This window comes from Etheostoma spectabile, chromosome 1 (genome assembly GCF_008692095.1).
Source record: "Etheostoma spectabile isolate EspeVRDwgs_2016 chromosome 1, UIUC_Espe_1.0, whole genome shotgun sequence".
In the NCBI taxonomy this organism is placed as follows: Eukaryota; Metazoa; Chordata; class Actinopteri; order Perciformes; family Percidae; genus Etheostoma; species Etheostoma spectabile.
The window spans coordinates 25258617-25273333 of NC_045733.1; the positions used below are offsets into that span (position 1 = coordinate 25258617).

A 14717-nucleotide genomic window follows, 5' to 3' on the forward strand; every position below is an offset into this window, starting at 1 on the left:
TTACTGGCCAGTTAAATTGCCCTGCTATGGGCACCATGAGCATTCTGTGAACCCAGAATATCTACTTATCCCAACAACCCCCACGAGACTGGTTTAATCATTGGCTTCTGTGCAGCTATCAGACCATCACAGGCTAATCAGTGCCTCTCTCAGTGGGAAACAAAGCAGTTCCTCGTTCCAATACTTGACCCGTAATACTGTGAAGAGTGCTGATCTGTGGGCAAGGTGAGCACTTTTTCCCCCTTCAGCGTTTTAATGATAAGAGCACCACAGAGTCCTAGTCCTGTTACAGATTGTTAGAGACAACTGGTGCAAACCACTTCAGCCCAGATTGAAAGGCCTGTATCAGCAACAACACAGCTGTGTGCATGTGTGTGTGTGTGTGTGTGTGTGTGTGTGTGTGTGTGTGTGTGTGTGTGTGTGTGTATGTGTATGTTTGGCAGAAGGAAGGTGACACATCCTGCCTCCCCAGCATATAAATTCAGGAGCCTTCTCGCTGAAGTGGCGCTGGCTTTAAGGCATGACAGTTAAGTACGCTGCTTCCCCTGAAAGTGCAACCTTTCCCAAGGTTACAACTCGCCAGCAGCTCAGATACGCTACTTACTAAAACACCATCCCGCTCATTTGTCACTTACCATCCAATTTAACATGGCAACCCGATGGGGACTTTGTGGTGCAGGGAAGATCAGCCATGACTTCAGCGGGGCCATGAAGATCACCAGGTAGTCTATCCAAACAAACTCACTATGTCTTTATTGCTACACAGGGTCTACACAGGTGTCTCTTGCACTGAACAGAGCTGCTGCCACAGCAACACTGTGATGAATGTGTGTGTGTGTGTGTGTGTGTGTGTGTGTGTTTACTCTCTTTCACACAGATAGAAGTCATTGCATTGAGGAGTTTGGAGTGTGCCAAAGAGTTTGCCAAGATGCACAGTATTCAGGTATTCCCCAAGGCTCACAGCAGCTACGAGGAGCTGGCCAATGACCCAGACGTTGGTGGGTTAAGAGCTGTGAGCGCCCTGGCAGCACAGGCAGAAATAATAGCATGTTTCTGTTTGAAGCTGAGCCTGGAACATCCTTGCCCTTGCAGACTGAGAGTGCTTCACACAGAGCACTGGTGTGTTGGTCTGCTGTTCCTCAAGGCCGGGAAGAATGTGTTGTGGGAGAAACCGTTCGCTATGAACTCCAGACAGGTGAAAGACCTCGTCGCAACAGCCAAAAAAAAACAATGTCTTCCTGATGGAGGTAAGGTTGTAGGGATACAGTCATTCATGTAGACCTTTGCCAAGGGGCTACTTGTTGGCAGTAGGGGTCATTCCAGGCGCAGGTTTGGTAGCAACGTGACAAAAAAATGAAGGTGTGTTAAGACATGGAAAAACTGGAAGGTAACACACAGACATCCTTCCCTTTAACATCTTGTGAAATGCACATGTATCAAATGCAGACAAATATTTTGTTTATGTTGCTCCTAAATTAGTTGTTTGACATATAGGTAGGTAGGCTTAGCGTTATTTGCTTTCCCGCCAAGAATTAGATGAGAATATAGATACGGTAGCCATGTCTTAGCCTGCTATCACTCTTCTCATCTAACTCTCTGTTAGAAAGCAAATAAGCACATTTCGCACATTGTCTATCTATTGCTTTAACCAGTCACAAACAGTATTGCAGCAAGTGGCATTTTGGTCTACGAACAGTTTGTTAAAATTCACCTTAAAATTTAGGTTAACAGCTGTATTATCGCAGGAGCGCAGATATTTTGAGAACAAGAGAATAAAGTGGTAAACAAAATGGGAATATTTATGACTCAAGGTGCAGGAATACAGCATGTCATATTTGACCAGCACATCTGACACAGAACTTACAGGAGGTGGGAGAAGTGGAAAGCTGTGGTGATAAACTGCTGCTCAGATGAAACTCCAGTATAAGCTGTTTACTAGTGCAGTGGTGCTATGTTGTCTCCTCAGTCACTCCAGGCCATCTGGTCCCGCTGTTTCCCCGGCCTACTTCGGCTCACCTCAGCTCCACATTCCCTGCTCGGTGTAGAAGGAGCTGGGTGGTGGCACACTGCTGGATATCGGAGTGTACTGCCTACACCATGAATCAGTGATCACTGGCTATTGAAACCATAAAGAAACGGCAGGAAAATAAGAATCCCAAGTGGGATGTTGAAGAAACTTAGCCATAAAATCACAATTTTTAAACAACTGTCCAACATGTAAACACCTCGGGGAAGAATCCTTCACACAGACAATCCCAGACTTATCTTTAAAATGTCAGACTAATCCAAATCCTCCCCGGAGAATACAGTAATTCAGTAAACCTGACAGGGGAATATGTAACTGCATGTCTCACAGCCAGATATTCTTTAATGTAAGACCATCACATAACACTATCCTATACATAATACACATTTTCTTATCCTTTACTTACCTTTTATATTTGACTATTTAATAACTATAAAGGAAAAAACGTTTTTTGTGACCTATTTATTATCAGGTCATGCCAGTAAAGTTGAATAGAATTTGACCTGTTGAAAGTGTGCTGGTGAGCAGTGTATTGAAATGAGGTGAACTGAACTAAATGGAACAGAATGGCCTTTTGCGCTTTTCCAATTGCTGCTCGACTTCCGAACGATGCTGTCATCAGCGGCACCAAGGGCTCCATTAAAGTATGCTATGCACAGGAACATTTTACTTAATTAAGAAATGATTGAGACGTGCAAAAAAACTGAGTTAACTGGAAATTACTTTCACATTTAATTAAACTGAAGTATTCAGACAAGGATCCACTGCATTTGATGATTTATGAGTTGAGTGATTGGATCATCCAAAAATGCATTTCCTCTTTGCTCTCCAGGTCCTTGGCCCCATGCACTGCCCTACCACGCTCGTGGTCAACGACAAAGAGATAGGGGCACCCGCTGCCCATTCCCTGCCTCCCTCTGAATTTCACCAACAGCACCGGGCTTCGCTATGAGGCAAAGGAAGGGAGGCAGTGCCTGATTAAAGGTAAGTGATGATAAAAGGAAAGATGTGTATTTGTTTTCAAAGAGGTTGAATTGCCAAAACCACCGTTTCAAAGGTAAGGTGAGTTTGAAAGAAAGCCGCTGCAATTCAGTGAAACAATCGCCTTGCTGGAGCTTCTCATGAGAATTTCTATGAATGCACTAATCAGATTGACTCAGAATCAATGCGGCTATCTGTCCTTGGAATGTCCTCTAGCTTATACAGTAGTACACTCCTATTGGTTTTTGCCTCCTTTATGACTTTACATCCCTGCTTTGACATAATGTATGCTTCATTGTAATTATCCTCATGATTTAACTGTGGTTATAAACAGACATGTTTCTCAGTCAGTCTGATTATTATGTTAAACTCCTCTTCATCTGCAGGATTTGAGGAGAGCCCACGGATGCCTCTGGCAGACTCTGTCTTACTGACAGAGATCATGGATGAAATCAGGAAACAGGTGGGAGTTGCCTTCAACTAGGACAGACAGGGACATCACTCCAAAGATGGGCTGTTTCACCTGACCAAAACCTACTCAAATGGAACAGAGGGAAGTGCTCGGGGCAGGCTTTGGATCTTTGGTATAAGCAGATCACTCATGGCAGTGTGTGAGAAAGCCCAAGCAGACACAGTGTCACTGAGACAACTGTGACTCGGATAACATAGTGAGCTGCCACTGAATTAAAGATACAATCAGCATATTATTAGGACATGTAAATCTTGGGTACATTCATTACTCTTTGTTTCTTTTTTCTTCTTTTTTTTGCATGTTATATTTTAAACTGTGCATGTAACACCTTGTAGGTCCTTATGATACAGTACTCAGCAAACACTGACAGTTTAAAACTGTCTTAAACCAGATACATCGCAATGTAAACACACAAGGCAACCATGTCCTGTAATCAGTCCTAGTCCTTTGAAGGAAAACCCAGCTGTCACTGTGGGATGTGTGATTGATGAATCCAATAAAGGACCAATTGGGAAATCCTTGTTTCATTTCCAATATCATCCGTAGAAGAGAAGAAGAGACTTCGAGTGGCACATGATTTGAATCAAAGTGTTCTGTCATGTCTGACCCCTGCAACCATTACCAATAGACTCTCTGTTCTCCATACAAAAATAGGTTGCACTCTGCTATTCAAGGTTAGGACAGATCAAGGCTTTAATGAGTCAGCAAAGAGCATGGCTCATTTCGTACTTGTTCTCCAACCTTTTGGGCTCACAGGACTTCAACAAACTGGAGGGTGTCTCATTGATACATGATGTAGTCTATGAATGGGAAATGGCACATTTCCATGCAGTCACATTTTGTTGCCTCCTGTTTTCTTGCTTAAGGAATACTGCAGATTTTTATTTTGGAACAGAAAAAAACAATTATTAGGAAATGATAAACAATAACATGCATATTCCTTTCTATACATGTTGTGCTGTTTCTGCGCCACAACTTTAACCTATTACATTTCCTCATTTAATAGAGGTTAAATAAATGGACTATTCAGCCTCTAGCAATAAAATGATAAATAGCAGGCCTGAAAAAATGTCCTTGTACACGTCAGCTCTTACCATAAAAAAGAGGGTGGGTAGAGTAATGTAAAAGATGAACAGTAAACAGTAGACTTGAAAATTGAAATAGATAAAAAATTGAAATAACAATAATACGAGTTCTGGTTAACCAGAGCTGTCGTTGTATGAACTTAATTTTCCTGTCTATGAATATAAAGGCTCTTTGACTCAACTCAATTTGTTGGACATTGGCAAGACATTTATAGTAAAAAATCAAGTGAAAACTTGAACAACTATAATAACACCGAGCAGGCGGTGAAAGCACCGATTTACCACGGGGTGGTGGATATGAAGTTGCCCTCAATTCTGGAGCTGATATGCTAGCTAACATTAGCCCTAGAAGTGACAACATCCCCAAGTCCCCTGTTCTAATGGTAACCGCCACTACTGGTACAACCTTATTCTTGGTAGCTTGGGGTAACTATGTTGTTGTAAATGAGCATTGTAGTGTGTCCCTTTGTTTTAGCTCCACAACAAGATTCCCTACACATTACATGCCTAAGGTGAACGTTTCCGCTAGCTAGACCAGGCTAAAGTTTACTGCCACAGATAGCGTTAACGTTAGTTTCTTAGCGGACCAGGAAATGCATTTGTTGGGCCACAAACATAACTTGAAAATGCAACCAGCTGTTGGTTAATGTTGAAATTTAAAATGTTATATGTGCTTAAACATTGTGTGTGATGTGCATTATACATTTGAGCTGAAGGGCAGAAGAATTGTTTCAGCATAAATGAAGATGTGTTGGTCATGCATTAAGTTGTTTTGCAATGCTCTGTTCTATAGCATGGAATGTTCTGGTACATTCCGTTATAATCCAGCCTCACCTAAATGTGTCGGAAGCAGAATTAATTGTTAGGGACGCTTCCTGAATCTGGTTTCAGTCCCACTTTTACAGCCCACTGATCTTTTGCTCTGCAAGTCCTGAACTGAGGGTCATAAACCTTCAGTAATATTCCAACTGAAAAGATAACGAAATAAGCACACGAACACATCACACCACTGTGACCTAGAGACCCCACCCTTTAGTGAATGAGACCAGGTGCAAGAAGAGCCAGACAAAGGAAGGGGAGAGCTGTGATAGCTTGATCCAGGTAACTTTGTCTCAGGATATCCTATGTAATAAAAAGGATTCACACATCAACATCTGAGATTCTGACTACTAACTGACTGAACCCTGAGACCGGAGCAGGATTTAGCTCCAACATTAACAGGTAGGAAATTACCTTTATTTCTCCACCGAATCACACAATCAAATTCAAGCTAAACTGTTAGCTTAAAAACAAATAAAAACAAGTATTTTTCATGTAAAAAAATAAAAATAAAAAAATAAAAAAAAATAAAAAAAAATACAGAAAAGTGACCATCTGAGTACAGGCAGGGAAGAAAGAAGAGACAACAGCATTAAAAAGTAGTTTGCCTCTTCTGCTGTTATGAGCACTATCTGGACGTCGTTTTTGTTCAAATCAACATTATGTTACTTTTGTGCAACGTCACACACTTAAAAAATAATACTGTGTCTCCACCTTCTGGCAGCGGACTGCTACAGCAACTGCACTCAATCTCCGTCCGTTTCCTGTCCAATATGGCAACCAGGTGGGGAATCTGTAGCGCTGGAAGGATCAGTCATGACTTCACTGTGGCCCTGAAAAGTCTTCCTCCTGAAGACCATCAGGTATCTGTATGAGTATGCGTACACACAAAAACATCTCGGGTTTCAAATGTAAGACGTCTCTTTAGAACTCGGCGAGGCTTCTCGCTCCGTGCAGCCTGTATCTGTTGTTTCTGACGAGCTGAAGTTCACACTGTTACAATCAGGTTCTGTTGTAATGTTTTATTCAACCTGCCGCCTTAACGGGTTAAATGCCACAGACACTGAGCATAAGTGAGTTTATATCATGGACAGTCAAGCAGTTTGCAGCATTTCGAACACTTTGGCACGCTGTTTTTTTCTTTACCGTAAACTCCCCACCAAATGGGCGTCTACATTTTCTTTGCCCTCTATATATACGTATTACGGTAGGTTTCATACATTGAGACGTTAGGATGAATTTTATGAGAGAAACCGTAAGAACGTTTTAATGAATTTATTTTGCAATTCTGGTAAATTTACATTCACCAAACACTGGGGAAAGCCCAATTCTAGCATTCAATTAAGTATTTGGGTAATGAATAAAAATAAAAATGTAATATGACAATACTTACTCCATATTCCTGCAACAAGTTAGATTGTAACTTTGGGCCTTTCATTAAGTTGGAACAGAAGCACTGTGTGTAATAAATTCTATGCTGCTACTGTATTCACAGGTGGTGGCTGTGGCAGCTCGCACATTAGACGATGCACAGGGGTTTGCTAAAAAGCACAGCATCTCCCGCGCATACGGCAGCTATGATGAGCTGGCCAAGGATCCAGACATAGGTTTGTTTCTGTCAGACCTGGGTCAAATTAGACTGACAGATGTCTCTTTGCATTTATTATTTGAATGTCTTTCAGCACCAGATCTGAGCAATTTGCTGTTTCAAGACACGTCAGAGTGAGCTAAAACTTTACAATACAGCCAACTTCAACCATATGTTGAATCTCCACTCATTTCCAGTATAGTTTGAACCACAGCTGAATACCTTTTGCTATTATACTGTTACATGAAGTTTGACTGACAGAGTAATCTCTCTTCCTACAGCATGCTCTCTGGTTTGTGTGTTTATGTGAATGCAGATGTGGTGTATGTTGGAGTTATCCACCCTTACCATCTGGTCACTTGTCTGCTCTTTACGAACGCCAAGAAGAATGTGCTGTGTGAGAAGCCGCTGGCCATGAACACCAAGGAGGTGAAGGAGATCCTGGCCTCTGCCAAGAGGAACGACGTCTTCCTCATGGAGGTAGGGATGGAGCAGACCAAAAAGTAAAAAAAGAATGTCCTCTTCATAGCTTTTATTTCTTCTTCTCCATTTGTTCCCTGGAAAATCACTTGGTTAAAAGTTTACTTTATTCTTAGCTTGTTACAGAAAGTGTCTGCAGAATGATTGCAGCCTTGGGTATCGGTTGGATTTTTAAGATTCCGATTCCAAACCGGTACTTTCACAATGATACCGATTCCTAAACCGATTCTTGGAAAACTGACATCAAAGATTTTTATAGAGTTTTTTTGTTTTAATTGAAGATTAAATTTAACAATATATTTATGTTTTAAAGTACTTAAATATATAATACGTATGCTAAAAAAAAGTAGCTAGCAAACGATTTATTTGTTTATTTAATACAGGGGCGGTGCATATTAATGGACATTTCTCTCAATATGCCAGAGTTAGCCAAAAGGCTATTTTTCATCTGCCGTCCCTGGACAGATCGTAACAAGTCACCTTAAGTACACATAACACCATAACAATTACAATATATTATACATTGGGTAAAAGTACTACAGTTAAAGTTAATTATAACAACAGTTAAGTTAAATATACACTGGAAACATAGCTGACCAACAATCAGACAAGCATCAGACAAAGACATGAACACATGTACACACACACACACAAAGCAAGAAGCCAACAGGGGGCAGCAAGAGCAGGTAGACAACAAGAAATGTTGACAGCTCTGATTGTCAATGAGCCATTTTTTTACTTTATGTGCTTGTTTTTCTGATGGTTATGGGGGTGAGGTTACACTTTTTACCAGAAGAAGCAGTTCGGCCAAATACACTTTTCCTGAATTCAGGAAAAGTGCATTTGGCCAAACTGCTTTTTCTGTTCTGATAGACTAGCCAAGCAAGTGAAATATGTTTACTGGTGATCACGTGCAGTGAATGGTTAATATGCTTCTACGTCTGTTTAGGTGAACCCGGGGAAATAACGGTAGACTACAAAGAAAGTGTGATATTTTTACGTCTGTTTTGGAGCGACAGAGGGAAAAAGTTTCGGTCAACACATTAAGTGGAACTGAAATTTGCGTTCTAATCCGGTCCGATTCCTACCGGTTGCGTAAATTCAGTTTTCTTGATGTGTGTAAAAAATATTCATAAATGCATGCTAATTGTGTAAAGATTACATTGACGTGATTATTTCCTGTAATATGCTGCCTGGAGAATGCCACCTTTCAAGTCCTTTTTTTCTAAGGACATTCTTCACATTTCCCTTGCAAATTATATATTGTATCTTTTAAAATTATTTACATGCGTAAATAAATAAAATAACATAAAAAGGCATAGTTACAAGACCTTGAAAATGAAGTGAAGTTGTAATGTTTGAGCTGTAGTGTGAGTTAACACCTTGAAAAAAAAACACCAAGCACATGTAACGGTATGAAATGCCTCCTGCCCCTTGCTCTAGGCTGTCTGGACCCGATTCTTTCCAGCCTCAGTGGAGATCAGACGCCTGCTGGCCCAGGGGGAGGTGGGAGAGGTGAAGATGGTGAGATCGGACTTTGGGGTGCCGTTGATGCACTTGCCAAGAACGACACAGAAGGAGCTTGGCGGGGGCACAATGCTAGATATTGGCATCTACTGCCTGCAGTTCACATGCATGGTGTATAATGGAGAGAAGCCAGAGTGCATCCAGGCCATGGGGACCTGCCAGGAAACAGGTAATGACAAAGAGAACAATAGTGTTGCACAGATTTGATTTCTGAAGCTCACTTCATGAACATGTGGGGATGTGTTGCAAAAATAGATGATTGATTTACCGAAAAAAAGTACTAAAGTACATTAAGAAGCATGTTGTAATTGCCAGGTAATCCCCCTCTCTTCTGCTTTCTCTTTACGCGTAACACAGGTTGACAGTTCCAGGATAGTTACCCATTGACCTCAGTCGTATACATTCGCGTGCAGCTTCTCATGTGATAAGAGTTTTTATTATCCTCTTGTCTGGGAATTGAGAATTTTTAACAAAGTGTTCGTGTCTGATAAGACTTCACCTCTTATGTGTCAACTGGCACAATAAACATTAAGGTTTGATATCCGGACACCTAATCACGCCCTGCATTCTTATCTTGTTCTAAATGGCATTCTTTTTCAATATAAAGCACAGTGGAATCAACTGACAACATTTTGTTTGCAGAAGACACATGGAAGACATTATGATCCACCTTTTTTTTTTTCAAAAGTATGTCACTCACTTTACATTTTGTTTTATTATCACTTCATCAAATGTAAATCACATTTCTGTATGTTATTGCAGGGGTGGATGAGACTGTAGTTGTCACTCTAAAGTTCTCCAACAACAGGATGGCAGTGTTTACTTCCTCTTCGCGTGTACAGCTGCCCAATGATGCCATTATTTGTGGTACAAAGGGCACCATCAGGGTAGGTCATCACAGCCGGGCTGCTTCATCAAATACGATTTCCCATAGCCTGAAATGCAGGACCAGTTTGCACTATGTACATTTGCTTGTTGAATATAAAAGGAAAGGTTAGTAAGTGAACCAAGGTCAAGTGTTAAGCAATGTCGGAGGGAAATTGTATAGTTAAATGGGTGTTGGTGTAACACAAAGAAAGAAGTATTTTCACTGCACACACTATCCTCTATCGTAATCATAAGTCTACCGTTGTTTTGTTTTTTTAGATCCCTGCCCATATGTGGTGCCCCACATCATTAGTGGTGAATGGGAAGGTGACTGAGTACCCAGTGCCAGAACCCTATTTGCCTCTCAACTTCCTCAACAGTACAGGGATGCGTTACGAAGCAGAGGAGGTTCGACAGTGTTTACTTAAAGGTACAGACATTTATAATATTTTTAGTGTGTAACTATATCACTACAAGAATGGATTTACATATTAACAAAATAACAAGCAATAATCGGTAGGTAATGACTAATTAGTGTTTTTTGAATTTTCACAAATACACATTCAACACAAGGTGGCATCAGAAACACTGAAATCTTGATGGCCATTTACTAAGGTCAAACGTGCAGACTGAACAGTACACGGTGCCTGTTCTGACAGTGTGATCTTTCCCACGTAGGGCTGAAAGAGAGTGCAGTTATCTCCCATGCGGACTCTCTTCTGCTGGCTGAGTTGGAGGATGAGATTCGCAGGCAGGTGGGGGTGGTGTACAGCCAGGACTGCCAGTAAATGAACATGAAGGTGGATCATTTCCCCTAGATAAATACAAGTTTGTAATGGAAAATAAATGGTTCTCTAGGTTTTAACTGGACTTTACGTGTTTTTTTAAAGATGATTTTTTGGGCATTCTTAGGCCTTTAGTTTCACAGGACAGATTAAGATGTGAATGACAGGGCAGATTAAGATGTGAATGACATCAAAGGGCGGCAGGTTGGCTGCGTCGAGGAGTATACCTCCATGTATGTGCGCCTGTTCTACCAACTGAGCTAACCCAGCCATGACATGAATGAGTGCTTTAAATGGACTTAACATTAATTCACTTACCAGTGAGGAACACAATACGCTTTTGTGAGGAGGAATAAAGCAAATCTTTACCATTTTCTTATTTGGCTGACTAGGATTTGTTTTAGGCTGTCCAGAGTTTTTCACCTGAATCATTCATATAAATACAATGTACCACCTGAAATTTAAACTCACAAATATTCATTGTCAAACAAAACATTTGGAAGACAGAGTTAAGGTAGGTGTTCATCTCTTTAATTGATGGAAATCCAGTCTTTTAGGACAGCTAAACATAACATTTTTACATTTAGTTAGTTCTTACACTCTAGTATTACAATCAGAAGCATGTTAAGAGACATGAAGACAGCTACAGCGGGTCACCAACATAAAAAGGGAAGGACAAGCAGAGGGGGGTTCTACCGCTTAACCCACTGTGGTTGAGAGGGAGAGGGTGTCAACCCTTCACCAGGTCCCCTTTGAAAATAACCCCTTAAAAGTGCTCAATAATAGTCAACTTTAGTGAACCATACATGAATGCCAACTTAGAAATGATCCAAATGCAAATAAAAAAGGTAAAGGCATTATGATGCATCTAATGAAATAAATACAATAACTAGCTCAAACACCACTGAGGTGGACATCCAAAACTAACATTTCTCTATTGTCAGACAAAATATAAGTAGTAGTGGATGTCCCAAAACAAAAAAAACTTTACCATTCACAAAAGTCAAGCATAATATTGAATGTAACATTGTTTGGAGGAGTGCAACACTTACAGATACACTTAAAATACAGTGATAGCTGGCATAGGGAACAGACACATCGTACAGACACCACTACAGAAGGATCTGTTTGGGTGGAAGGTTGGAGCCAAGGCTGCTCTGTGGTAGGAGCCCTTACATTTAGGATGCCACACGTTTGTTTGTTACATCGGCAGAGGAGTGTGATTAGTAAACTGGTACAGTACTCAAGGTGCTCTGGTAAGATCAGCCTGACACCAACTCCACCTAAACAAGAGCCAGTATGCACGTGCACACAGACCAGGATGCATTCACTCTCTGACTGGTTCCCCTTTAGTAATACAAGTGTTTGCGTGAATAAATACAGCAGTTTTTGGTCAGGGTGTATTAATCTGAGGCATTGTAGACTGGTTTTATTGAGAAAATCAATGACAAATTGAGACATAATGTGGAATTGTAGCCTTTACTCCCACCCAAAAAACAGCTCCTTGGCCATGAAGACTATATATACACACTATACTCTATTTTCTAATTTTTTTTGCATTATAGTCTAAATTATCAATTGGTTAGAGATTGAGTCTGTGAGCCCAGGTGTTGGATGAGAAGGGCTGTGACCTGCAGTGGAGTGTGGGGTGGAGAGCTATAAAAGATAGATGAAGGTGGAGGGAGAAAGCAGAGCAGCCCTGTTTGGCTGCTCAGGCAACCAGAACTACGCGCATGGTGTTGGTGTAACCGGAGCCTGGGCGCCAGCCGGTCAAGACGATGACAGCGTCTCCCACTTTGAAGAAGCCTCGGGCCTTGCCTGGTAATTAAACATTAAATATTTAACAAAGCATTTACACATTGTGTTTAGCACAGTGGCCTAGCTTCGCACCAATAGGTATTCTCTTGGAAACACTGAACATTTGTTCTTCTACACTGTTAAATAGTTGTGCAAACTACTACAACAGGTGACATAGATTCTTACCCATATCCATGGCAAAGTTGACGCGCATGTCAACGTCCTCTGCCCACACGTCGTGGGCGGGCTTGGTGTAGAGGACGGGGAAAATGCCGCGGTACAGGTGGGCTTGGCGAGCCGTCTGGGCGTTACGGGTCACAGCGAGGATGGGGGCACGGGGCCTGTACCTGGAGATCAGGTGGGCGGACCTGCACATACACACAGCTAGGTAGTAAGATTTACCTCACCTCATTCAAATGTCTTTTAAACTAATGATTGAAAGAGTTTGACATAATACATCTGACTGTTAGGGACAAGTGCAGTGCTAAAATAATAAATCATGCTTACTTTAAGGTTGCAAAAAAATGTGTTTACTCTTGGTTTTAAAAGTCAGTAAGAGGCTTAGACAAGTATAGATTACGATGATATACATTTAATAGCAAAATTCTGAGACAAATATTCTATAAAACCTTAAGTTGAACAATTTTAGCACTGTATAAGCCATTAAACTTAACACCCTGTACATGTAAATTAACTTAATACAGTTGTATTCTTGGAGGAAGATTTAAGTGTGATTAAAAACCCACACCCAACATACAGCAAGTGTTTTCAGATATTTCGGGGCTGGTTTAAATTTTGGCAGAGCTCCTGTATGCTGGCCATTTTACTGAGCTCAACCAATTTCATATACTTAAATCCAAACAACAACAACAACTAAAAGGTGCAACAAAACTAACAGGATAGTTAGAGAAGCTGAGCAGAGTCTTAATGCCCACACAATCAGCCAAATTAAGTGACACTTCTGGTGTATCTTGGGTGTGGCGAGCCTTGATGTCAGTGGCCCAATCAAAATGACCACTCTCCACTGAGGACTCAGGGCTGAAGAAATTACCCAACCCACAATTTATACCACAGTGGTATAATGTTAAAAACAGGGATAACAGCTGGAGAGAACAAGGTTACATGTATGTTACTGTATATAGTAGCACTGTGTACCATTTTCTGATTTGATATACTATAAGAAGCTACAGTATGTAGTATCTCATATGATGTTAAATAAGGTATGTGAAGGATGGCCATTGGGACTGGGCTAATGACAACTCCTACTTTTGCAATCTGTTGCTATCTCCACCCACCCTATGTAACACCGCACTTCAGTCAGACACACACAAACACACACACACACACACACACACACACACACCATCAAAAGGAGAGGGGGATCTGCAAGAGCAAATTAGGTGTTGGAGGGAGAATCAGAAGCTGCTTTGTCGTCACCTTACCTTCTGGACTCAGATCACTTCACCTTTTGCCTTCTCTTTCTTACCTCCCAGTCTTGGTGAGAACAATCATGGCACTAGCACAGCATTTGAAGGCTGACTCAACGGCACCAACAGCTACGACCTCAGAGGGGTCTCTGGTCAGTTGGGAGTGTCTCCTCAGCTCCTCAAACTGCCGTCTGTGGAAGGTGGCCGCCTCGGCCTCTCGTGCTATCTGAGCCCAGAGGAACCACGAGGGAGGGGAAGGGTGGGGGTTACTCTTAGTCCCCCACACTACCACTACTGCACACCGAGTCATTCACACCACTGGGAGTGACGCGCAAATGCATTGCTAGATTCTTGGTTGAATGAGGTTAGTTGTTGGTATAATGATGGACTAACATCAGTCAAACGTTTTGGTAAATGTGTAAATTTGTGCCTTTTTACTGCAGGTCTTTGAAAAAGAGCTTAAATTTGTCCACATGGGTCAAAATCAACCAGCAGTCTACTTAAAGGCATTTGCCACACTCTCCCAGTTACTTAGTCAGTCAGTCATTCCCTGTCTGGCCCTACTCTCCCTCTCTCAGACTCCTAACGTACCGATTACATTTTCCTCCTTGAACTGCTAGGACCAGATAAACGGCCTACCTTCCAGAGCCAGTGAGCACAATCAACCCAGAGGCTAAGCTCTTAAAAGAGGCCTCAACAGCGCCGATTGCAATAGCCTCAGCGGGGTCTTTGCAGTGCGGCGTGGAACGACGCAGGTCCTCAAACACCTGCCGGTGGAACATGGCTGCCTCGGCTTCACGAGCAATCTGGCACAATTGAGGGCAAGATGCATCAAGACAAGGCATTCCCCCCCCCCCCCCCCC

General features: G+C 41.7%; 2 protein-coding genes and 1 pseudogene across 6 annotated transcripts in view; 2 read left to right on the forward strand and 1 right to left on the reverse strand.

Moving 5' to 3' along the window:
- Positions 1 to 490: 490 nt before the first annotated feature.
- Positions 491 to 3990, forward strand: LOC116692249 (trans-1,2-dihydrobenzene-1,2-diol dehydrogenase-like; annotated as a pseudogene).
- A 2117-nt stretch (positions 3991 to 6107) lies between these two features.
- dhdh.2 (dihydrodiol dehydrogenase, tandem duplicate 2) lies at positions 6108 to 10710 on the forward strand. Its single transcript, XM_032516891.1, has 7 exons — positions 6108 to 6246; positions 6879 to 6990; positions 7288 to 7451; positions 8895 to 9147; positions 9741 to 9865; positions 10125 to 10275; positions 10524 to 10710. Exons 1-7 carry the CDS (start codon positions 6157 to 6159, stop codon positions 10631 to 10633), a joined length of 1005 nt encoding a protein of 334 aa, XP_032372782.1. The 5' UTR covers positions 6108 to 6156; the 3' UTR covers positions 10634 to 10710.
- Positions 10711 to 11139: 429 nt separating this feature from the next.
- pkma (pyruvate kinase M1/2a) overlaps positions 11140 to 14717 on the reverse strand; it is a 19029-nt gene continuing 15451 nt past the window's right edge. For 4 of the 5 annotated variants that reach the window (XM_032529336.1, XM_032537052.1, XM_032499157.1 and 1 more), the window contains exons 9-11: positions 14494 to 14660; positions 12614 to 12795; positions 11140 to 12448 (exon numbers count right to left, since the gene is read on the reverse strand). In XM_032529336.1, coding sequence (XP_032385227.1) covers positions 12342 to 12448; positions 12614 to 12795; positions 14494 to 14660 — 456 coding nt within the window. In that variant the 3' untranslated portion in view covers positions 11140 to 12341. Of the gene's footprint in view, positions 12449 to 12613; positions 12796 to 13913; positions 14081 to 14493; positions 14661 to 14717 lie in introns of all 5 variants that reach the window. The other variant, XM_032521617.1, reaches the window with a different exon arrangement.